At 39.2% G+C, this 25,560-nt stretch overlaps 1 protein-coding gene across 1 annotated transcript in view; it reads left to right on the top strand.

The window, feature by feature from the left end:
- LOC117523821 (malate dehydrogenase, cytoplasmic-like) overlaps positions 1–25,023 on the top strand; it is a 31,779-nt gene extending 6,756 nt beyond the window's left edge. Inside the window, exons 4-9 of the mRNA XM_034185429.1 lie at positions 523–698; positions 2,396–2,518; positions 2,632–2,808; positions 14,120–14,233; positions 22,553–22,642; positions 24,580–25,023. Of these exons, the coding sequence (XP_034041320.1) occupies positions 523–698; positions 2,396–2,518; positions 2,632–2,808; positions 14,120–14,233; positions 22,553–22,642; positions 24,580–24,702 (803 nt within the window). The 3' untranslated portion in view covers positions 24,703–25,023. The remainder of the gene's footprint in view (positions 1–522; positions 699–2,395; positions 2,519–2,631; positions 2,809–14,119; positions 14,234–22,552; positions 22,643–24,579) is intronic.
- The last annotated feature ends 537 nt before the right edge of the window (positions 25,024–25,560 follow it).

The following is a 25,560-nucleotide window of genomic DNA, read 5'->3' as shown; positions in this document are numbered from 1 at the left end:
TATGGATTTGAATCACGTGTGATTGCATCAGCCAAGCTTGAACCTTCGTGCGCATGCGTGAGTTTTTTTTTCCACGCCTGTCGGTTGCGTCATTCGCCTGTGAGCAGGCTTTGTGTGAGCAGTGGTCCACCCCTCTCGTCGGATTTTTATTGCGAATAAAATGTCTGAATGATTTGGAGCTTTGCTGCATCAAATTTTTCCAGAAACTGTGAGAGACCTCCAGGTGGACACCATTCGGAAAATTCAGATGGGTTTCAGGGACGATTTTAATGTTTTTGTGGTTCGCTCATACCAGCTGTTTCGGCGTGATTTGTACTTATTTGCATTATGTGTGAAGGGGCCCTTAACAGTGGAAGTATTAACTGAACCTGTACATCAGCATATTTCTAAAGCTGTAAAAGGAAATGATTAAATTAGTGTTGTAGCAAGTGCATTACATAAATTGAAATGTTTAAGGAACTTTATGTTTTACCAATAGTGCCATCTCCTTTTTTATTTATTTATTCTTTTTCCTGCTTGCAGAGATCATTGTCACTGTTGAGGAGAAGGTAGCCTTCAAAGATGTAGATGTAGCTATCTTAGTGGGCTCCATGCCCAGAAAGGAGGGCATGGAAAGGAAAGACCTGCTCAAAGCTAATGCTGCAATATTCAAGAACCAGGGAGCCGCCCTAGACCAGTATGCCAAGAAGACCGTGAAGGTAATTACATTTGGTAACTACTACTGCTTTCCCTACATTTTGTCTCGAATGCTTTTGAGCTAAAGTATGTTGCCTGAGTTACTTGTTGTACTTTTTTTGTTGTTGTTCTAGAGAACATAAACAAATTAGTATAAGTTTTATATTCTTTTTTTTTCAGTTGCTGAGTAGGGCACTCTGTGAGATAGGAGCTGAACTGTCAAAATATACACCGGAGTTTTATTTCACTGTATGCTTCAGGGTACCTCTCTGTCCTTGGACAAGACACTTCATGTGCATCATCCTAGTCCATCCAGCTGTAAATGGGTACCAGGGTTGACAGGGGAAGTAACCTGCATAGGATTGGTGTCCCCTAAAGGTGGCGTTGGACTCTGTCATCCATTTTACACTATGGTGTCCAGGGATAAGCACCAGTGTCGCCAATTGAATGGTCCCCCCCTAAAAATCCGCCCTGGATTCACTATGCATGTGTAATTTCTGAGAGCAGCGATTCCCCAATTATCGCCTTGTTTCTGCTTAAAACTGCTCTCCGTATCATCATCTATCTCAGCGACAGATATCTGAAGCTTTTGTCAATTATTTCCACATAAATTCAGCATGATTTCATAATAAAAGATGGGGGAGTGATCAGAGCGCAACAGCAGTACGTCTGACTTGCTACTCCCGAAGCAATCAAAGGGAATAATATGATTATAAACCATCAGATGATAAAGTAAAACCTCTTAAATCAGTCTAAAGTCACTTTTAAGCAGAAATTAGGCTATTATCGGTGAAATGCTGCTGATGCTCAGAAATGACGCATGCGCAGCAAAGGCAGTGCAGACTGATTTTGGGGGGGGGGCATTCGGTTAATGACACCAGCACCAATGGGCCACAGTACCTATACGGTAGTGCGATTTGGCCATGGCTAAATCCAGCTAAATTGCATCCTCTACTGTCTCTAAAAGTTGGGCCAGATACACACCAGCTGGCTGATCAAACAAACTAGACTTTGGGGGCAAAATGTGGTCGTGTATCTTTGTTGCTTGGATGTTTCTTTCAGGATGTTGTTCTGCTCAGTAACAGGTTGCACTATACTATGTGCAGTTTGTCTAGTGACATTCTTGTCTTGGTGGCTTCCCTCACTAGTCTCTTCCTGGCATAGTCACACAGTTTGTGAGAAGTGCTTACCCCAAACAAATTGACTATATGGTACCATATTGTTCACATTTCTTAATGACTAATGGAATTGAAGTACAAGACATATTCAGTGAGTTGGAAAGATCCATATGTCCATCTGCTGACTTGTTAATACCATCCACAAAGTTTTGTATATTAGATATGAATCACCCTGTTTCTCTGTGATTTAAAGTGCAGGTTCTCCTAAACTGGTTCACAGTATTCAATAAGACTTCACACAATGGAATAAAATAATTCCAGTCCAATATTCAAGGGGAGATATTTGGATTTGTGTATATAATTGATGCATTATATGATATTGACTACAATGGTAGCACACCATGAGAAAATATGCAAGAAGGCAAATAATTTCAGTTGTATGTCTTCTAAGATAAATAATTGGACTCTCCCTCTATATATATTAATAAGTTATGTTTGTCAGTTGCATGTATAAACAGACCTGTTGGGCTCTTCGGTGGCGTATAGAGGTAAAAGACATAAATTGTCACTGTCCAAACACTGTAGGCATCATTTAATTACAGGTTCTGGTTGTTGGAAACCCTGCCAACACCAACTGCTTGATTGCAGCCAAGTCTGCTCCCTCAATCCCCAAAGAAAACTTCTCCTGCCTCACCCGCCTGGACCTCAACAGAGCTCGGTCTCAGGTTTGTCCTCATTTCCTTGACATTTTGCAGCCTCCACCATTTGAACCAAGCTTCTTTGTCTTTGTTGGTCAATAAACTGGAATCTGTCTTTATATTTTTGTCTGGTCCTGCAGGTGGCAATGCGCTGTAGTGTTCCAACCACTGATGTGAAGAATGTGATCATCTGGGGCAACCACTCTTCTACCCAATACCCTGACGTGCACCACTGCTTCATCTGCTTGTCCGGTCAGGAGGCTGCCTGCTTTGATGTTGTAAAGGACGATGCCTGGCTCAAAGGAGAGTTCATCTCTGTGAGTTAATGTTCAGATTTTTGTGTGTGGTCAACTGCACAAAATAGTACAATGGATGATGGCGCTATGTACATGGTCCATGTGCACAATGTCAATAAACATCTGAGAGGTGCGGGTTAAAACAGTGTGCTGCGCACAAATCAAGATCCAAATTCCCACATACTCTCTCAAGTAAAATTTAAAAACAAAGCTCAAGCAGCATCACTGAAGAGAACAAAAAAGCAAAAGAGGAAAAAACTGAACATACCACTCACACTTGTAAAGATTTCCAAGTGTAAAGTCCACACCATCAAAGAAGTCCCCATGTACACATCACGCCCCCAATCGCATGGGTGCTGGTCTTCTGTTTTATGACTATTTTCTGTAAAAGTCAAAATTAATATTCTGTTATTTCTGTTTTAATATATATGAAAACGAAAGAGAGGAGCGCCATTTCCTGAATGAAGCTGAAACGGACAAACTAGTTACACGGGCTGTGATGGTCAGAAATTGAAGCTTGGCTCTAATGAAGCAGTTTGACACGTGTGGTTCGAGCACATAGTTGAGACATCAGCTTCGTGTGCCGCTTGTGTTTCAGTACGGAATTTGGAAATTATTGTCTCCGTTGTATTCGAAGGTAAGCAAATTACAATTAATATAATGAATACGACATTATTTCATAATGAAAGTGGAATGGAGACGGTTAAAAAAACAACAACAACAAAGAAAACAACTTTGTGGTTGGTATGTGAAGCCAAACACATTTAGGTGTCCAGTTAAGAAATTATTTGATCCACCGACATCAATATCCTTTTTGCTTAGTGATTCCCTTATCGGTCCTTCAATTCATATTACACTGGAGCGGCCATTGATTTGAGGTGTTTATCGGGAAAATTATCATTTCTCTACATTGATTGTAGACCTGCTGGTTCTCTGCTTTGCTGCTTTTCAGAAGTGGCAAAGTCATTTAAAGATGTGAATCCTGAGTCACCTTTGTGTGGGTTATAGTCACTAACTGGGATTCTTGTCTTGTTGCGGGCAAGAAATGAGAATCGTCCTTCGTTCTGTTCCTGTTTTGTGGGTCTAAGTGCACAGCTCCAAACGCTAAAGTTATAAAAATAGATTTCAGTTTGAATTGATAACTTCAAAGTGAATTGCCATTTTAAATCAAATGACACCTCTTTCCAAACGTTGTAATACAAATAAGACACTTTTTTTTCTCTCTCCCAAAATGAGATGTCCTCCGTTCTTTATGAATTACACTGATGTTGATGTTCAGCGCAGCCAAATGCAAGAACTCAGCTCAGTCTATGGGAATACATTTGTCTCATTAATATCTGAAAGGAAATGGTTTTAACAAAAACTACAGATTTTGTTTATTTATTTTATTTCTATTTATGTCCACAAATCAAGGATCCAGTGATCAATTTCATATTTATTTACTTTAAGACTCAATAAAATGTTGTTGACATAGAAAACCTGTAAAGCCTACTTTTAGTACACAGAAAATTCACAAGGTTTTTTTTTTTTTGGTAATTTATTTTTTATTAGCATTTTGTGCCAAATATATACATAACATATACAGTGGGGAAAATAAGTATTTGACCCCCTGTCAGTTTTGCAGGTTTTCCCACCTACAAAGAATGGAGAGGTCTGTAATTTTTATCGTAGGTAAACTGCAACTGTGAGAGACAGAATCTAAAAAAAAATCCAGAAAATCACATTGTATGATTTTTAAATGATTAATTGGAATTTTATTGCATAAAATAAGTATTTGACCCCCTAGAAAAACAGAGCTTAACAATTGGTACAGAAACATTTGTCTGCCATTACAGAGGTCAGATGTTTCCTGTAGTTCTTGACCAAGTTTGCACACACTGCAACAGGGATTTTGGACCACTCCTCCATACAGATCTTCTCCAAATCTTTCAGGTTTGGTGTTTCAGCTCCCTCCAAAGATTTTCTATTGAGTTCAGGTCTGGATACTGGCCAGGCCACTCCAGGACCTTGAAATGCTTCTTACGGAGCCCCTCCTTAGTTGCCCTGGCTGTGTGTTTGGGGTCATTGTCATTGTAAGACCCAGCCATGACCCATCTTCAATGCTCTTACTGAGGGAAGGAGGTTGCTTGCCAAAATCTCGCAATACATGTCCCCATCCATCCTCCCTTCAAATACAGTGCAGTCATCCTGTCCCCTTTGCAGAAAAGCACCCCAGAGTATGATGTTTCCACCCCCATGCTTCACGGTTGGGATGGTTTTCTTGGGGTTGTTCTCATACTCTAAACATGGTAAGTATAGTTGATTCCAGAAAGCTCTACTTTGGTCTTATCTGACCACATGAGCTTCTCCCATGCCTCCTCTGGATCAACCAGATGGTCACTGATGAACTTCAAACGGGTCTGGACATGTGCTGGCTTGAGCAGGGGGACCTTGCTGCCCTGCAGGATTTCAGATGATGACAGCATCATGTGTTACTAATGTAATCTTTGTGACTGTGGTCCCAGCTCTCTTCAGGTCATTGACCAGGTCCTCCTGTGTAGTTCTGAGCTTTCTCAGAATCATCCTTACCCCACAAAGTGAGATCTTGCATGGAATCCCAGACCGAGGGAGATTGACAGTCATTTTGAGTTTCTTCCACTTTTTAATAAATAATCATAACAGTTGTTGTCTTCTACTAAGCTGCTTGCCTGTTGTCCTGTAGTCCATCCCAGCCTTGTGCAGGTCTACAGTTTTGTCCCTGGTGTCCTTAGACAGCTCTTTGGTCTTGGCTATGGTGGACAGGTTGGAGTGTGATTGACTGAGTGTGTGAAGGTGTCAGTTGTCTTTTATACAGGTAACAAATTCAAACAGGTGCAGTTAATACAGGTAAAGAGGGCAGAATAAGAGGGCTTCTTAAAGAAAAATTAACAAGTCTGTGTGAGCCAGAATTCTTGCTGGTTGGTAGGGGGTCAAATACTTATTTTATGCACTAAAATGCAAATTAATTATTTAAAAATCATACAATGTGATTTTCTGGATTTTTTTTTTTTTTTTAAGATTCTGTCTCTCACAGTTGAAGTGTACCTACGATAAAAATTACAGACCCCTCTATTCTTTGTAGGTGGGAAAACCTGCAAAACTGACAGGGGGGTCAAATACTTATTTTCCCCACTGTACTGTAGCCACTCTGTGTTCATCATCCTCATACTATCAACATCAAATTACAATCATTTCAAAAGCACACATCCCAGACACAAAATGCTGTAAAGCAATATTACAAAATAATGCAAACAGAACCAAAACAATTAGGGAGTAGACTGTCATTACAACTTAACTAATGATCTAAGAAAACAAAATCAGGCCTGTGAGGTGTTACAGAGTGGATCCATTTTATCTAGTAAGAGGTAAACTCTTCCGATTTATAGTTGACACGCTGTTGTCTTTTTCATATTGTATTGTCCATCCACCCAGTTAAAGTCAGACTTTCCTGTAATAACCATTTTCTGGTTAATGCCTTCTTAGTTGCGGCCAACAAAATGTTCAATAAATTTTGAGATTTGTCCTTTTTTTAACTATTTCTGGCCTAAATTTCCAAAATGTATAGTCTTCATCTTGAGAGGCATTACATCCTTGAAAATAGCTTGTAAAGCCATGTGTATCTCTCCAGAAGTTCTTGATAACTGGCAGTCCCAGAAAATATGCTGGTGGTTTGCATGTTGGTTACCACAGTTTCTCCAACATATAGGGGAGCTCCATTGTAGTGGGATTTCTGAGTGGGTGTAATAAAATATCTTATCAGATTTTTTTCCATCTGAATTCCCTCCTGATCTGTGAGCTAGTACATTTCCAATGATATCTCCACATTGTTGTCCATTCCTCCTCAGATATACTTATTCCTCCTTCTTACTCACTCACTCATCTTCAACCATTTAGACCAGTTAAGGGTCGTGGGGGGCTGGAGCCTGTCCCAGCAGTCATAGAGCATGAGGCAGGGTACACACAGTTTCTTCTTGGTCCCATTTTTCTTTAATGTATGTTGTTGACTGTGTTTTAAGGTTGGACAAGCCTTTGTATGCACATGATATAATTCTACCATTAATATCAGAGTTATATGCTTCCTTAAGCATTTCTATAAAACTCACCTTTTGCTTCTGACACATTTCATATTAATATAGTGTCGTATCTGCAGATAGCGGTAGAAATCTTGTTTTTCTAAAAGGTATCTTTTTTAATTGTATCAAAACTAAGGGCCCCTTCAAACATAACATGAATGAAGCCGACTAGCGCACAAAGGAGGAATTGCATGCCATTCGTGAAAAATCGTAGCTGCCTCCAACGCCTTGTACAACTGTCGCTATAATTACTTGTGCACACCAGCAGCTGAAAGACAGAGTGCCCTGTGAGAGCCCATTTGATCATAGACATTATATACGTAGATGCCTCATGGCCTGGAGCCGACATATCAGTGTGGCCGCCATCTTGGATGGGTTCTCTGTTGCACCCCCAGTACATTTAGTTGTACTGCGGAGGGTGGATCCCCCAACTGCAATAATCCGCAACTCCCCGAATTTTTCCCCGATTTTCCCCACGGTTTGGTTTGTTAGAAACAGCAGAGATTCAGTTACGATACAGGATGCTGTCACACATTCAAAATAAGCACTTTTATGCTGAAAGACTTTATCTTAAGCTCTTTAACAAAGACATAGACTTGTGTAAAGCGCCTTGAGGCAACTTTGTTGTGATTTCGTGCTATATAAAAGAAAATAAATTGAATAGGAAAAAAAAAGACATGCTATGGCATATAGATGAATGTATTAATTTTATAATTTAGTAAAGAAACAAGCTTGGAGTGTTCATTTGAATTTATTTATCTCTCTCTCACACATGCACATACAGGACATCACTTTAATTTCCTCTGCTTCGCTCACCAGGTTTTGTTACAAAGATGAACTTTTTTTTTTCCCAAGGACAGGAAAAGAAAGTTCCAGGTCATTCCAAGGTCTTAAAGTACCTTGTTAGGCTAGAAAATTTGTTAGCTGTGTTTCCATCCAACTAGTACCACAACTCTTAAGTGAATTTTCATTAATGCGGCAAAAGGAAGAGTGCGTTTGTGCACAATTCCACAATTCCAAATTTGGAATTGAGTCATTGAGTCATTTGTGGTGTCTGTATTTGATAAAGTAAAGCTGCACCACATCGCAAAAATAACTACACTGGAGCTACAGGGTGCCAGCACACGTAAGAAGCTGTGCCAAACAGTTCTTTGTCAAAGGTTTTAACTCTCCAGCCCGAGTTGCAGCCTAACAAGGTAGTTTTAAGACCCTGGAATGACCTGGAACTTTCTTGTCCTGGCGTTGGGGGGAAAAAAAAAGTTCATTGTAACAAAACCTGGTGAGTGAAGTAGAGCAAATTAAAATTATGTCCTGTGTGTGTGAGAGAGAAATTCAAATGAACAAATCAAACTTGTTTCTTTAATGAATTATAAATTAATTAATTTATACATTTATTTATATGCCATAGCATATGTCAATTTATTTTTCATTTATATAGCGTAAAATCACAACAAAGTTGCCTCAAGGCGCTTCACACAATCTGTCTTTGTTAAAGAGCATAAGACAAAGTATTTCAGCATAAAAGTACGTATTTTAAATGTGTGACAGCATCCTGTAACATAACTGAATCTCTGCTGTTTCTAACAAACCAAACCATGGGAAAATTGGGTAAAAATTTGGGGAGTTACGGATTATTGTAGTTGGGGATACACATTTCACAGTACAAATAAATGCACTGGGGGCACAACAGGGAACCCATCCAAGGTGGCGGCCGGCTGATACGTCGGCTCCAATAGGCAGCGGCAGTCCATGAGGCAGCTATGTACAACCCCAATTCCAATGAAGTTGGGACGTTGCGTGAAATGTAAATAAAGACAGAATACAATAATTTGCAAATCCTCTTCAACCTGTATTCAATTGAATACACCACAAAGACAAGATATTTGATGTTCAAACTGAAGACTTTTTTGTTTTTGTGCAAATATTTGCTCATTTTTAAATGGATGCCTGCAACATATTTTAAAAAAGCTGGGACGGGGCAACAAAAGACTGGGAAAGTTGAGGAATGCTCAAAGAACACCTTTTGGAACATTCCACGGGTGAACAGGTTAATTGGAAACTGGTCATGATTGGGTATAAAAGGAGCGTACTCAAAAGGCTCAGCCATTTACAAGCAAAGATGGGGCGAGGATCACCACTTTGTGAACAACCGCATGAATAAAATAGTCCAACAGTTTAAGAACAATGTTTCTCAATGTTCAATTGCAAGGAATTTAGGGATTCCATCATCTACAGTCCATAATATAATCAGAAAATTCAGAGAATCTGGAGAACTTTCTACATGTAAGTGGCAAGGCCGAAAACCAACGTTGAATGCCCGTGACCTTCGATCCCTCAGGTGGCACTACTTTAAAAACCGACATATTGTGTAAAGGATCTTACCGCGTGGGCTCAGGAACACTTCAGAAAATCATTGTCAGTTAACACAGTTCATCGCTACATTTACAAGTGCAAGTTAAAACTCTGCTATGCAAAGCAAAAGCCATACAACAACATTCAGAAACGCTGCCGCCTTCTCTGGGCCTGAGCTTATTTGAAATGGACAGACGCGAAGTGGAAAAGTGTGTTGTGGTCTGATGAGTTCACATTTCAGTTTGTTTTTGGAAATCATGGACATCGTGTTCTCTGGACAAAAGAGGAAAAAGACCATCCAGATTATTACCAGCGCAAAGTTCAAAAGCCAGCATCTGTGATGATATGTGTGTGTGTGTGTGTGTTAGTGCACCATCCAGGCTTTGGAGCAACACATGCTGCCATCCAAGCAATGTCTTTCAGGGATGTCCCTGCTTATTTCAGCAAGACAGTGCTACAATGGAAAAAAGTAAAAAAAAAGAAAAAAAAAAGACACAAATCGTCGAAAAGGAGGACGAATGAGCTTTTGACTTTTTCCTATGAGCGAATAGCCTGTGAATCAAGAGCGCAAGAGGAACAAAAGGAAACCGACATTAACATTGATCTCGATGCTTTAAACGAAACGCAACTGGAGCCACTGCTGGAGCAGTGTGTGTCTGCATCCTGCTCTGCGTTCCAGGACTCGGCACTGGGATGGAGCTGTGTACCACCTGAGTCCTAGAGAAGCTACAAAAAGAAGTGCACGATCCAACCCACTGTGGAGATCTGTGGATCCACCTGCTCTGGTTGCTCATCTAGAACAAAAGAGGGATCATCTCCTTCATCACTGTCTGGTTCAGACTGACGATGCGCTCCTTGCTCCGTTTTGCTCCAATTTAATATTTAAATATTTCTGAAATACCAAAACTGTAATCATCATCTTTACAACCGAAATGCGCGCGTACTCAGCATTTTCGTGTGTCGTTGCATTCGTAGATTTGCTTACTGTTATGTGTCGACGCTGATTGAGGAGCGAACCTGCGTCAGACAGAACCCAGCGCTAAAAATAACCAGAAAGCGGTTCCAACAACAAAAACAATTTATTTTTCACCTGTGCCTAAATAAAATGTACAAAACCAAAACCAACGTCCTTCTGGAGGAGTGACTGCTGGCACGCTCTCCAGCGCCCGCAAGGAGAGAAGTCCGGTGCTCCTGGACCCACTACCACCAGACAAACACCCCCCAGGTGGACACGACAAACTGACTCTCTGTGAAGCAAAGAAGATGTGAGGTAAGTCAGCAGTTACAGCAATATCTTTCAAAAGACACACGCTATCAGCAACACATTCAGGTCTGTACTTTTTATCTTTATGCAAATGAGCAGCTTCTCACAACAAGTGGAGGATCACTTATCCGCACGCCACAGCAGTGAGAAGCAAGCTGCACAATTCTCATCACAATTCAAGTATACTATGTAACAAAACACCAAGTTACTATCAACAATTAGTCACATACTTAATTACCTTTTAATGTGTGCTGACAGCATGTGTCCTCACCCTTCCTTGCTTCACAGGCTCGATGTGTCAAACCCAGGTGCGGTCCTCAGCGTCTCACAAACGAACATCACAAGGTCGAGTTCCCGGCAGTTCTGCTTGAATCACACATGCCTTAAAAGCAGAACACCATCCAATTATCTGCTTCAGCTGAAAGTCTTTAAGGTTGCATGTGAGCACCAGTCACAGGTGCTTCACATGATGTTGATGAGGGTGAGGATTCTTCAGCCAGCACCTTCTCCACAGACAAATCAGTTTCCATGCCACCTGAGGAGCAAAGAAAAGAAAAGAACACCAAAACATCCAGCCACACCCCCCAACACACAACACTTGCAACTGCATATGTTTGCTTTTAATGTATGCGTACTGTCATGTGTAGTCCTTGCCGCACTTCTGCCTTTTTCTTTTTTTGCATTGTAGAAATGCGCTTCGTTCTCAAAACGGTAAGGCAAACAGCACTCAGGTTTCCAGATGTACAGCGGGACACTGCTTCGTGGGAACATGAGATCGCAAACTTCAGAGTCATCCTGTCTTTGTGTGTGTGTGTGAGAGAGAGAGAGAGATGCATTTGCTAGAAGGCAAATGGGAAACTCAAGCCTAGATCTGATGTGTTTATAATCCTTCCAGCCACTGCATAAGGTGAAGTTATAAGCAAAAATAAGTTATAATAAAAATCTGAAAAATTTACATTCATATTTGATTCAGGTTTCTATTATTGATTAAAATGATTTTACAGAAAAACTGTGAGTAGATATTGAGTATGATATCAGAGTGAACTTACTGAAATCAGATCATCTCATAAGTTTCATGTAGTATCCATTTTGTTAATTTATTTTTAAATTAAATTCACAAAGAAGCGGAATCATTTGCAATAATGCTAACTGAAGTTGGTAAATATTCAGTCAGAGAGTCTCCATCATTGGAAAGGAAAATATGTACAACTTATAGTTAACTTCTATTTGATCTCATATGTTGAATGTTGTTGTATGTTAGAGAATGATCATTGATCTGAAGCTTTTATTATTATATATAAAATTAAACAGATTATGTGGATCTTATGATAGGTAACACTTTAACTGTACACTATAAAGCATTTATAAAGTGTAAGTAAATGGTTAACTACTTATAAAACATTTACAAAGCATTTTTTTTATTAGCTACTCATTGGTAAGAACAAATAGATGGCTTAATAATTATTAACAAAATATGTAATGTCTTTATAAAACATTTATAAATTATTTTTTAATTCTCTATAAACCATTCAAAAAAAGTTGATTGATTCATCATTTACAAATGTAAAATCAGACCCTATTCTTTAAAAAAATGATAAATACTTGACAAATCATATTTTTATTGTCTTTGCATTTTTTCCCTCAAATTATTAAGCATTCTTTTTTATTAGCTACTCATTGGTAAGAACATAAATAGATGTCTTAATAATAACAAAATATGTAATGTCTTTATAAAATATTTATAAATTCATTTTTTTAAATTCATTTAAGAATCTCACAGTGATTTCTCTCTGTACCTGTTATTATTTGTTCAACACATTCCTCTTCTATTCTTTTAGCTGCTATCTGCTCTCTTTCTTTCCTCTTTTCCTTTTTAGCTTTGTAAAATACAATACCTCCGGTTAAGGAGATCCTCATATTGATCTTTTCCCAGTGCCATTTTTATTATCATTTTATTTATTTATTAGTCCTTATGGGCAGCACGGTGGCTTAGTGGTTAGCACTGTTGCCTCACAGCGAGAAGGTCATGGGTTCAATTCCCGCCTGTGGCCTTTCTGTGTGGAGTTTGCATGTTCTCCCCGTGTTTGTGTGGGTTTCCTCCAGGTGCTCCGGTTTCTTCCCACATCCAAAGACATGCGGGTTAGGTGCATTGGAATCTTTAAATTGTCTGTGGTGTGGGTGTGACATTAGACATAAAGACATTACATATTTTGTTATTAATAATTATTAAGCCATTTATTTATGTTCTTATCAATGGGTAGCTAATAAAAATGCTTTGTAAATGTTTTACAAGTAGTTATTTAAGCATTTACTTACACTTAATAAATGCTTTACTAATGCTTTAGAGCATGCAGTTAATCTAATTGTTACCCTGATATATTGGGTTATGATGGTACCATAAAAAATTAGTAAGTGTCACTGTTTACAACTTTTCTTGCAGTCAAAGATACACTTTTTGCCTAGAAAAATGACACTTTCTAGGGCCATATCTTGTACAGATATAACTGAGAATCATTTTTTTCTTTTTTTTTTTTTTTAAAAGGAAGAATTAAAAATTAAAAACCATTTAAAAAACAAACAACAACAAAAAAAAATTCTCGAGGGCATGCCCCGAGAGGACTTTGCGCCTTTGATGCTGGTGTTGTACCACTTCACTGCACAATCCGTCAAACATTAAAGTTTCAGTCAAAAAATATTTTCTCACCAGCACCCATGCAATTGCCAGTTGGAGAAAATGTGCAGGTCCACTTTAAGTACTCACACTGCTCGCCAGCCAGAGAACATGTCCAGGTCCACTTGTCCTCAGGTACAATTTGCACTCACTGGCCAGAGAATAATGTCCAGCATCAGCGCTACATTCAGCTCAAGTTCTGTCATGATTGTGGCACGTTATAGTCCATTATCTCCTAAAAATAATGTGTTCTGACTTTCTCCAATGTACGAAATACATGCATGTCCAGGCAGTCTGTAACAACAGCGTGGTGGAGTCCACACCCATCATGTTCACAGCAGCAGTAAACCAGCGTCCTGTGACACAAATAGCAGCGTCACCACAATTTAGGTTCCAAAATCTGACAGACTCTGAAAAAGTTAAGAGCTTTGGGGTGAAGTGTCATTTCCTCTGTTAATCTGAGCCATCACGCACATCGATAATTGCTGAGTAAGACGTTTTCCAGAAATGCACCTGTGAACCTGCTCAGGGGAGAGGGACAATTTGCAGTGAAAGACATCAGAGACCACTAATTATTACTGCATGTGCGCAAAGAGACTTAGTCATGAGTACTTTGATATTGCATTACTAACTGGGATGTTACAAAACGTGCGACATGTCCTTGAGTTGACTGAAGATGGCACACCTTTAAACCAAAAAGCTATGGCTTCAGTGGTGATGGTCTCACAAAAATTGGAAAAATCTTGCCTGGTCTGAAGGGTCCTGGTTTCTGTTGCGACTTTCAGACGTTGACGTCAGAAGACTTACATTGCCCCCAAAGACACCGTGATTGAGTTCCTACTCAAGCTGGGGTGGAACATCTGTTTTACAACTGTACAAATTCACATTAACTGCTATTCATGTACTCCCATGTTCATGCATAATAATCTTTCTTTGTCCATGCCTCTGTTGCAGATTGTGCAGAAGAGAGGTGCTGAAGTCATCAAAGCGAGGAAGCTGTCTAGTGCCATGTCTGCAGCCAAGGCCATCGGTGACCACATGAGAGATATCTGGTTTGGTACTGCTGAGGTAAGCAGTATATAAACACAATATGCCTATTAAAGTTCTCTTTTTCCCACCAAGTAGGTGATATTTTCACATACATCACCACTAATTCCTGTGAGTTATGATACTATTTTACCTGTCAAATTCATTGATAAGATGTGCCAAACTGCTGTTATCAGAATATAGAACTGCAAATGTGATTAAAATGATTTTCTAATGAACAAAATACTTAGGATGTACAGTGGGGCAAATAAGTATTTGATCCACTATCGATTTTGCAAGTTTTCCCACCTACAAAGAATGGAGAGGTCTGTAATTGTTGTCATAGGTACACTTCAACTGTGAGAGAGAGAGAATCTAAAAAAAAAAAAATTGAAAATCACATTGTATGATTTTAAATAATTCATTTGCATTTTATTGCATGAAACAATAGATCCAGTAGAAAAACAGACCTTAATATTTTGTACAGAAATTATGGTGGCCCTGAAGTGCACAACACAACAGCAAATTGCACAACACAACAGCAACATTAACCAAAACGGAAAAGGTAGGTACCTTCAGGCAACACGAATCGTCGCAACAGCAAATCGCACAACACGACAACATTAACCAAAACGGAAAAGGTAGGTACCTCCGGGCAACACGAATCATCGCTGATTGGACAGTGCAATTTGCTGTTGTGTTGTGCGATTTGATTGTTTTTTTTTTTTTTTTGCTGTTGTGCTGTGCGATTGGCTGTCGTGTTTTGTTTTGTTTTTTTTTTTGTTTTGTTTTTTTTTTGATTGGCTGTTGTGCTGTGCAATTTGCTGTTGTGTTCCTTTGATTGGCTGTCGTGCTGTGCAATTGGCTGTTGTGTTTTGCACTTCAGGGCCACCATAGTCCAGTGTTTGCAGTTACACAGCTCGGACGTTTCCTGTAGTTCTTGATCAAGTTTGCACACTGCAGCAGGGATTTTGGTCCACTTCTCCAGATCTTTCAGGTTTGAAGTTTAGCTCCCTTGAATGAATGAATGAATGGTTTATTCAGCACGCATGAACAAAATCTCTCATTTACAAAACAAGTCAAGAGAAAACAAAAATTAAAACATATAGAACAAAACTCAAACAATTGACCAATTTAGTGCAGCTGAAAGGGTGTGGGCAGAAACTTATAAACGCCCACCCCGTACATCAGTTTCTGTGTACAAACAAAAAATAAACACAAAAAACAAATACGAGTGAGTAATGTAATGCAGTGAAACAAAGTAATACAACAGACAAAAAAAAAAAAAAGATTTTCTGTTGAGTTCAGGTCTGGAAACTGGCTAGGCCACTCCAGGACCTTGAAATGCTTCCTACGGAGCCTCCTTAGTTGACAGAATTGTAAAAATCTTGCCTGCTCTGAAGAGTCCTTAGTTGCTCTGGTTGTGTGTTTGTGGTCATTGTCATGGCTGGATCTTCTAGCCACGACCCATCTTCAATACTCTTACTGAGAGAAGGAGGTTGTTTGCAAAAATGTCATGATACGTGACCCCATCCATCCTCCCTTCAAGACGGTGCAGTTGTCCTGTCCCCTTTGCAGAAAAGCACCCCCAAAAATGATGTTTCCGCCCCCCATGCGTTACGGTTGGGACGGTGTTCTTGGGGTTGTTCTCATCCTCCAAACATGGCAAGTGGGGTTAATGCCAAAAAGCTCTATTTTGGTCTTATCTGACCACATGACCTTCTCCCGTGCCTCCTCTGGATCATCCAGATGGTCACTGGTGAACTTAAAACGGACCTGGACATGTGCTGGCTTGAGCAGGGGGGCCTTGCTGCCCTGCAGGATTTTAAACCATGACGGCGTCATGTGTTACTAATGTAATCTTTGTAACTGTGGTCCCAGCTCTCTTCAGGTCATTGACCAGGCCCTCCTGTGTTGTTCTGGACTTCCTCAGAATCATCCTTACCCCATGAGGTGAGATTTTGCATGGAGCCCAAAACCGGGGAAGACTGACAGTCATCATGTGTTTCTTCCATTTTCAAAGAATTGCCCCAGCAGTAGCTGTCTTCTCACCAAGCTGCTTGCCTGTTGTCCTGTAGCCCATCCCAGCCTTGTGCAGGTCTACAGTTTTGTCCCTGGTGTCCTTAGACAGGTCTTTGGTCTTGGTCATGGTGGATAGGTTGGAGTGTGATTGATTTTTTTTGTGTGTGTGTGTGTGTGGACAGATGTCTTTTATACAGGTAACAAGTTTAAACAGGTGCAATCAATACAGGTAAAGAGTGCAGAATAAGAGGACTTCTTAAAGAAAAATGAACAGGTCTGTGAGAGCCAGAATTCTTGCTGGTTGGTAGGTGATCAAATACTTATTTCATGCAGTAAAATGCATATTAATTATTTAAAAATCGTCCAATGTAATTTTCTGTGTTTTTTTTTTTTTTTTTTTAGATTCTGTCTCTCACAGTTGAAGTGTACCTACGATAAAAATTACAGACCTCTCCATTCTTTGTAGATGGGAAAACTTGCAAAATTGACAATGAATTGAATATTTATTTGCCACACTGTAGCTGTAATCTGCCAGGGAAACATTTAATGCTCATTGGAGTGCTGCAATGATTCATTGATAACTATTTTGGTAATTGACAAATTGTGGAGAGTGGTTTTTCAATATCAAAATTCTGATCTGAATTTCTTAACTCTCTGGAGACTGAAGACATTTTCTTGATTTTCCCATTTTAATAATTCCCCATGTGTTACACATCAAAATGTTTAGAACAATCTCCGCTTTCTGAATGTGAGGCATATATCTGTTGAAAACATTGTGTAAAAAATTTAATGTGTCTTTAAAGATGAAAATAGGAAATGTGTTTTTAGAAATGCTTCAGATCTTTAGTGCAAATATATCTTTATTCTTGTAGAAGAACTGTTTTGGTGTTAGAAATTGGATTACCAAAGTCTTCAGGTCACAAAAAGTACAATATATGAAAGATTTTAAAACTATGTATAATAAATAAAATACAGTACTTACATTTATTAAAGAAGCAGGTATGTTTTTGTACTACTGACAGGATTATAAGTAACATGCAAAATCAAGGTCAGGAGTGTGTAAATGCTGGGGGACAGCATAGATCTTATTGATCAGTGTTTAACTTTGGCTTAATAAATGGTTTGTTGGCATGCCAAGCTGTTATGTTATGGGGTCATTTTCAGATTTGATTTGGGTTATTTTGTATATTTTAATAAAAAAACAAACTGCCAAACCACTCAAGAATACTCATATGTATCAAACATTGGAGGCTGCTGGTCTGTCAAAGAGGAGAAGCTCATTGTCAGCTTACTTCATAAAATCTGTCAATTTATTTATATTTAAATGCAATGTGTAAAATGGTCTTAACAGTCCCTAGTTGCACAAGCATTTCACAATTCATCTCAATTGCATACAGTATTTTATGATGGCACAATCACATTAGATTGGGAAGACTCCTTCAGGGATTATAACACAAGTATATTATTAATGTTTTTAGGCAAATGCCATGTTAAAGACTGGCCAGCAGTTGTCACCATTTCTAATTGTATCAAAAGCTTTGAAATGCTTCATATTGATTCAGTTCAAAACGCTTCAGTTTCTTCATCACTAATTTTCATAAATAAAATACATCAGCAACCACTAATTATTAGCACATGTGCCTGGATAGACTTGCAGTCATAAATACTTTGATGTTGTGTTGCGAACCGGGACGTTAAATAATGTGCGGCAACCTTAAACACTAACTTAGTGAAGAATGAAGCAGAGAGTAACTCACCTGGATGGATGAAGGAATGAATGATTTATTCAGCACACAAAACTCCATATCAAAAAAAGAAAAGATTTTACAGTAGCACATATGGCTGAAAGGGTGTAGGCAAAAGCTTATGTATACCCACCCCTTTTACCATAAATACATATATATATACATATACCTAATACATACGCATAAGAACAGATACAAAAGGAACAAAGCACAGATCTTTGAGATTAATCAATGAACGGGATTTTCTCATCACAACAAAATAAATAATAATGCACAATCCAGAGGAAATAATAACAAATCAATAAACTTAATTGTCCATACTGTAATGAGAGATATTATTTTTTTTTTATTGTCATTACAAGTGCAATGAAATTTCTTCCCACACAATCACCTCAGACAAAAATACAATTAATCCACAATTATTACAAGTTGAATGTAATAATGGCACACATCAGAATTAGAACACCCATACATATATATTTGATTGTTTGTCTTCTAAATTTAAGACAGTCCGTCATCCAATTTGAGGCAATGTGAAGGGGGGGATGCAGCAGTGTCCCGCACAGCCAATATCTTCAAGATGAACGTTTTCTAATGAAAACGGTAGTCAGTGAAATGTTAACAAACTACATATTTGACCAATTCATTTTTTTTGACATTTTAGGGGAAGCTGAGCTTCCTTTGCAGTCTTAGATAAACCGCCTCTGGTATCAAAACAAATTTATACACAATTATGTTCATTCACTGGCAATTATATAACATAACCTAAAATTTGTATCTGCTTGTTGGGCAGTAGTGTGTGTGTGTGTGTGTGCGCCCTGCAGTGCCACTTGCTGGGAACTACATGGGAGAGATCTGGAATATTCCAAAACAGTATATTTTGTGAAATAATAATTCTTACCTGTCTGCTGCTTCTGTCAAATACAGTAATTTCTTCTTGGATTATTAAAATCCATTTGTCATGAAAACTGATGTCAAAAAACTCTATTGCTGCCTCGAAATAAATAAAATACTGCACTATTCTTGAAGAAAATAATCCCTCCAGGCATTTTGCCATGATTATTTCCTTAGTCTCTAAAGGTACCTTGACACTTACATGAATTTGATCCCCACACTGGTATGCAATCTGCCATGCCAGAGAGTAAGCATGTTGTAAACTGTGCATGGCCGTGTGAAAGTGTACAAAGAAAATTTTGAAATATTCAAAATCTCTGGCATGCGTTAATTTTGTGCATTACACATAAACATTCTGCAAACAATTCAAAAACACTGTCACTGCGAGTCATTGCATCAGCACATCCCAGCCGCAGCTCATCTGAACTATTACGACGAGATGTTAAATCTATAATAAACATAATTTTATAGATACTCATAAGAAGGAATGAAAATGCAACTGTTTTACCAAGTCATTACAATATAAATATTATAAATAATTACCTTTGAGATTACAGTGGTCCCTCGTTTTATCGCGGGAGTTACGTTCTAACAATGACCCGCAATAGGCGAAATCCGCGAAGTAGTCAGTGTTATTTTTTACAATTATTATAGATGTTTTAAGGCTGTAAAACCCCTCACTACACACTTTATACACTTTTCTGAAACAGGCATTAACATTTTCTCACTTTTCTCTCCTGTGTAAACACTCAAAGTTCAAACCTTAGTAGAAAAATAAGTCCAGTATTATAGAATGAAACCAAAGCTCAAAACCTGTTTTCAGACCCAAACATTTGTTTGAGAAATAAAAATAGAACGTTTTCCTATAAATAATTATGATGGCTTTTAGAACTAACAAATATAATTTTAACGATCAACCTACAAGGTGGACACATAAGACATTATTAATAGTGACTGACCAGTATTTCACAGTTCTTCTTATCGCACCTCTTCATCCTGGCGCTGCTCCGCAGCGTGTTTTTCCACTAAGTGAACCTCGGTGCAGGTGTCTTTTTCCAAGTGAAGAAAACAGTTATGGGTAGTTGTTGGCGCTCTTTTTTTCTTCTGGGCGAGAAGATTCTAAACAGGCACACGCAGAACACAATGCGCATGCTCTCCCTTCACTCACTGCCTCCGGTGTTACCGTTGCGGGACGGATGCGGGACCCACAAAGAATCCACGTCATTAAAAAGATAGAAACTTCTCTCAGTGGCCACAGAGCTCTGCTGCTGCGGTTACCGAGACCATGCAGCGCTGCGGATTTTCCCACAAGAATTCTATCCTTGCGGGCTGCTAGAGCGCTCTGCATCATAACAGCGAGCGTAGTCTCTGGACCTGTTGCCAGATTTTGGCCGCAGCTCCACACAACAGACAGTGGGGCAGTGTGAGTGGCCCGCTGCAGCGGTTACCGAGCCTGCAGACTCGGTAAGCGCATAGGAGGCAGTGAGAGCAATCGCGGTGATGCCGACCGGCCTGCCTGATTAGGACGCAGAACACAATGCGCTGTTTAAAAAAAAAAAAAAAAAAAAAAAAAAAAGCATGCAAAATTGCACTAAAAAAAATCCATGAAACTGCGAGGCCGCGAAAGGTGAACCGCGATATAGCGAGGGACCACTGTATTCCAAATGCGTTCCCCATGTCATGAAGCCCACGAGAGCAGCTGCAGCCGTAGAAAAGTCCTTTGTGGTTCTGGAGTGATTAGAGGTGGCTTCATCAGCCAAGTTCTGAGAGCAAATGATTAATCTGCTACAAAATAATTCTTTTATATAAGGCAGTGTCCAGTGGGACAAAGCGGGTCGCAGTGGCACGACGAATTGCATGGCAGTTAAATGCATGCAAGTTTCAAGGTGCCTTAAGACTAAATAACAATGGAGTGGTGTTTTCAGGTTGACAGAACTGTTCTTTTAGATTTTATGAACTTATATTGGTGCGTTTGAGTACAGCCTGCTCTGTTTAAGCCTGATCCTGTCAGCTCTCGGAAGCTAAGCAGAGTGGGTCCTGGTTAGTACTTGGATGGGAGACCTTTTCGGAAGACCAGGGGCTGTATGTGTTTCTCCAGATAAAGCTCGAGGTGCAATGTAAAACAAATGACAATGCAGATCTGTGCTGGATCTGCGGATATGACCCAACAGCAACTGGTGCATTTTAGTGAGGCTTTATCACTAACAGACGCTGCAATTGAGTAGAGCCTCTTGCAGCTAGCAGAGAGACCCTGAACAGGTGACCTTCTCTGGCCTCTAGTGCTAGTGTGAGTCCAAGATCATTTAGAGGAGAGATCCATTCCACAGGTGAGAATTTGTAGTTTCTGAAGTGGTGACGTAGAAACATGGCAAAAACTACACTTAATTGTACAGTGGTCCCTCGTTTATCGCGGAAGTTACGTTCTAAAAATAACCCGCAATAAGCAAAATCTGCAAAGTAGTCAGCACTATTTTTTGCAATTATTATAGATGTTTTAAGGCTGTCAAACCCCTCACTACACACTTTATACACTTTTCTCAAATAGGCATTAACTTTTTCTCACTTTTCTCTCGTGTGTAAACACTTTTTTTTTTTCTTCTTCTTGGCGAGAAGATTATAAAGAGACGCACGCAAAACACAATGCGCATGCTCTCCCTTCGTGCACTGCCTCCGGAGGTACGGATGCGGGACCCGCAAAGAATGCAAGTCCTCTCTCAGTGGCCACGGAGCTCTGCGGCTGCGGTCAACATCCGCATCAAAACAGCGAGCGTAGTCTCTGGACCTGTTGCCAGATTTGGCACAGCAGACAGGAGGGCGGTGTGAGTGGCCCGCTGAGGCAGTCAGAGCAATCGCGGTGATACCGACCAGTGCCGCGACCGGCCCGCCTGATAAGGACGCAGAACACAATACGCTGTTAAAAAAAGCATGCAAAATTGCACAAAAAAAAAAAATCAGCGAAACTGTGAGGCCGCGAAAGGTGAACTGCGTTATAGCGAGGGACCACTGTACTGGCATGTCCATGAGCCCCAGAGGGTTGAATCTGAGTATATTCTGGTTTCTTTCTCTCTGACAGTTAACAGATTATCTTTGTGCTGTAGACAAATGAGACATTCAGGGATGTCATTTTAGGCTTTGGGAGGATTTAATTTCTATTTTATTTTATAGATCAAACAACTAACTGCTGGGATAGGCTCCAGCCCCCCACAACCCTTAATTGGACTAAGTGGTTGAAGGTGTGTGTGTGTGTGTGTGTGTGTGTGTGTGTGTGTGTGTGTGTGTGTGTGTGTGTGTGTGTGTGTGTGTGTGTGTGTGTGTGTGTGTGTGTGTGTGTGTGTGTGTGAGTGAGAGAGAGAGAGAGATCAAACAACTAATGAAGTGGAAAATAATTAACATATTGATAATGAGAATAATTGTTAGCTAGCACTTTATAGCGTTTATATGTTGTGATATTTATTATTTTGTTTGTTTTTGTTTTTTAAGTGTAAAACAACTACTTTGTGACAAAATGTTTGAAAGCAGAGTTGAAACTTATTGGAAGATTTTATGGTTATGTTTAATGATAAATTAATCAAAGGATAATCAATAGACTAATCAAAAAAGTAATAGAGACAACTAATTATCTGCCACCCATTGCAATCTGATATAAACAAAGCTATACTCCTGTGTTGATTTGAAGTATATTTTATTTGGTTTCTTTCAGGGTGAGTTCACCTCCATGGGTGTTTACTCCACTGGCAACCCTTATGGAATCACCGATGACCTCATCTACTCTTTTCCTGTCCGGATCAAGGTGAGACTGACTTAAACCTTTGTTCACTCACTGCTAGTAACTGGTTTTAGTGATTTGATATCTGTTTAGCTGTCGAGGTGGCATCTCTCCAAATGTTTCTGTGCTTTACTTTGTTTTTTCCTGCCAAATATCATTGAACTTTTCCAAATTCTCTCAGGGAACATCCTTAAATCAGATCTCAGGTACTCTGAAGTGTATGATCAGGGTTCGAGCTACTGTGGGTGACGCCGGGCAGTACCGCCCAGCGCTGCAAATTTCCATCCGGCTCTGGGGTTCAAATTGGCTGTTATGTTGCCAACTTGGTGACTTTCTTGCTAAATCTAGTGACTTCCCAAACCCTCTTGATTAATTATTTTCTCAAAAATGACTAGCAACAAATCTAGCTACTTTTCCTGGTGCCACTGGAGACTTTTCTGGTGTTTGGCGACTCAAAAGTGAACGTCTCTGTCACCAAGCGGCAGCAGGTACCCCCACTTCTGCCGCAGCTGACTGTAAAGCACTGAGCGGAGACATATCTACAATCCTCCATGTTCAAACACTCAGGCACTATGCCTCCATGGCTGTTCCCCCATTCAGTGTCAAATCTCACTCGGGCTTATTCAGCGTACTTGTCTCATTCGCTGCAGTGTGACTAATTCGTCTCCAGACTTTGAGAAGCCCTGGCCTTGAGAAGTTATTTTAATTTAAGAAGTGATGTCCAATTTTAAGGGCAAAATAAATAAACCAAACCAAGAATCAAATTTATTTGTGGTTCTAAATATTTTAAGGTGGTTTTACTCACTTCTTTGTCTCTCCCACAATGTTTTTTTTTTTTTCAACAAACAATTAAGAGTAAATGAACAATTAAGGCCACAATAGCATTCAAAGTATTATCATGATAAATAGAAAGATAAATAAAATAAATTGTACAGTAACAGAAGTAAAGGGATTCTTTTAACATTAATTCTCTTTAAACATTTCTTATAGAGCATGACAGTTCTGTGACATTTGGGAGAGTCTGCTTATATATTGTTGAGATTCATCCAGAAGTCTGTGTAAATTCCTTTTCAGTACTCTGCATTTATGAGTACGGAATTTACCAAACAATATTAAAAGGTTGATAATGTATTCAGTGGTCTCTCCCACATTTTTTTTCTACAGCATGTTATGACATCATACTATGCAAATTAGATGATGATGTCATTTAGCAACTTTTTGGACAGCCAATAGCTACTTTTCTTACTGAGGAGTTTGCAGCACTGATTAGCTGTCCCGTCCAGCATGGATTTTCCAAAAAAAATGAACTGAAATGTTGCTGAAAAATGTACCGATTCAATTGTATATCAAGCTTATTGTGTCATACTTTTTTATTTTGCAATTTCAACCAAATAATTAAGACATATAATAAGACATAAGAAACATATTTCTCATTTTCTTTGTATCTCAGCAGTCAGCTGCTTTCAGCATTCTGTGAAGCCACAGAATCCCCCTCAGACGCGTTGGAAAAGAAACTGTCATGACAAAAAAAACCTGCCTGCTTCACTAGATTAAAGAAGAATGGAGCAAATGCTATATGCCCCAAATATTCACGTGTTTTGAACCATTTCAATGTTATTTATTTTATTAACTTAGACTTTGACAGAAACATTTTAAAAAGAACTTTGGTATTATAAATATTACAACATAAATTTTTTTTGTTCTATTATTCCTGCTTTCAGTGCATCTAAAACTACTCAAAATTGGTTAAAATAGGGCGTGCCAATAACAATTTAGAGGCACAAAACCCTATAGCTTCAGGTGCCCCTAATCCCTGCTGGGGGCCCCTGCATCCCCGGCCGTGAGTCGCAGTCACGTAATTTACATGGCACTAAAATGGTTCTCGTTAGAACACTGTATGATATTTGGAAGAATTATGACCAGTAAAATGACAAACACATGAAAATATATTCTTTCCACAGAATAAGTCCTGGGAGATTGTGCAGGGCCTGACCATCACTGAATTTTCCAAATCTAAGATGGATGCGACAGCTCTTGAGCTGATAGACGAGAGGGATACTGCTGTGGAATTTCTGGAACTATGACTGGACCCTACAGGTGGTCCCAACCAGCGCTTAGACAACATCAAACCTCCAAACTCATGCCTGTGATGAAGCACTCCATCGTCTCAAACGTTCACTGTGTGTCTGTGTATGCGAGTCACTGTTTTAGTGTGTGACCACCAAAGCTTTTCCTAACTGCTGAAATATTTTCTGAGGGTGGGGTGGAATATGGGTGTCTGTTACACATAGTCAGTGGAGCGCTGTCTTTACTCACTAAAAAGGGAAAACTGTCAAAGCTACAGCCAAAAAAAAAAAAAAAAATAATGTTTTTGTTTTATAGATGAGTTGTTTTTGTTTTTCAAGCTGAATAAGTTCTGGGTTCCCTTTAATTGAATTTAAAAATGTCACAACTGCTCAATAAAAAAGTAAAAAGATCAATTGGGATCATAAGTAACAGTGACACACATTTTGTATTTTTTGCCTCTGAACACCAACACAATGGAACTGAGATACAAGAACTCAAGCTGTCCTTGTTCTGCAGACTTTCAGCTTTAATTCAAGATGTCTAGCAAAACTATTACATTAAACATTTAGGAATTATGGCCATTCGCATGTATAGTCTCTGGACAAACTAAATACAATGGTTATTTTTAATACAAATGATCAATTTTGCTGCCAGTTTTCTTTAGGCAAGTCAGGAGATGGATACATGAACATTTCTAAGTCACTGAATATGTCTTGGGACTTCATTTACAATAATCGGTAAGAAATACAAACTGTATAGTATTATTATATAGTAAATCTGTCAGAAGTCCACTCGGACACCCAGACAGCTTTGAAGCAGTATAGGGTTCTGTTGCTGCGATTGGTAAAAATTTGCATAATACAGCTTTTGACTTG

Source organism: Thalassophryne amazonica, chromosome 13 (assembly GCF_902500255.1).
Source record: "Thalassophryne amazonica chromosome 13, fThaAma1.1, whole genome shotgun sequence".
Lineage (NCBI taxonomy): Eukaryota > Metazoa > Chordata > Actinopteri > Batrachoidiformes > Batrachoididae > Thalassophryne > Thalassophryne amazonica.
The sequence above is the reverse complement of the archived record's forward strand: the minus strand, read 5'-3'. Positions and strand labels throughout refer to the sequence as shown.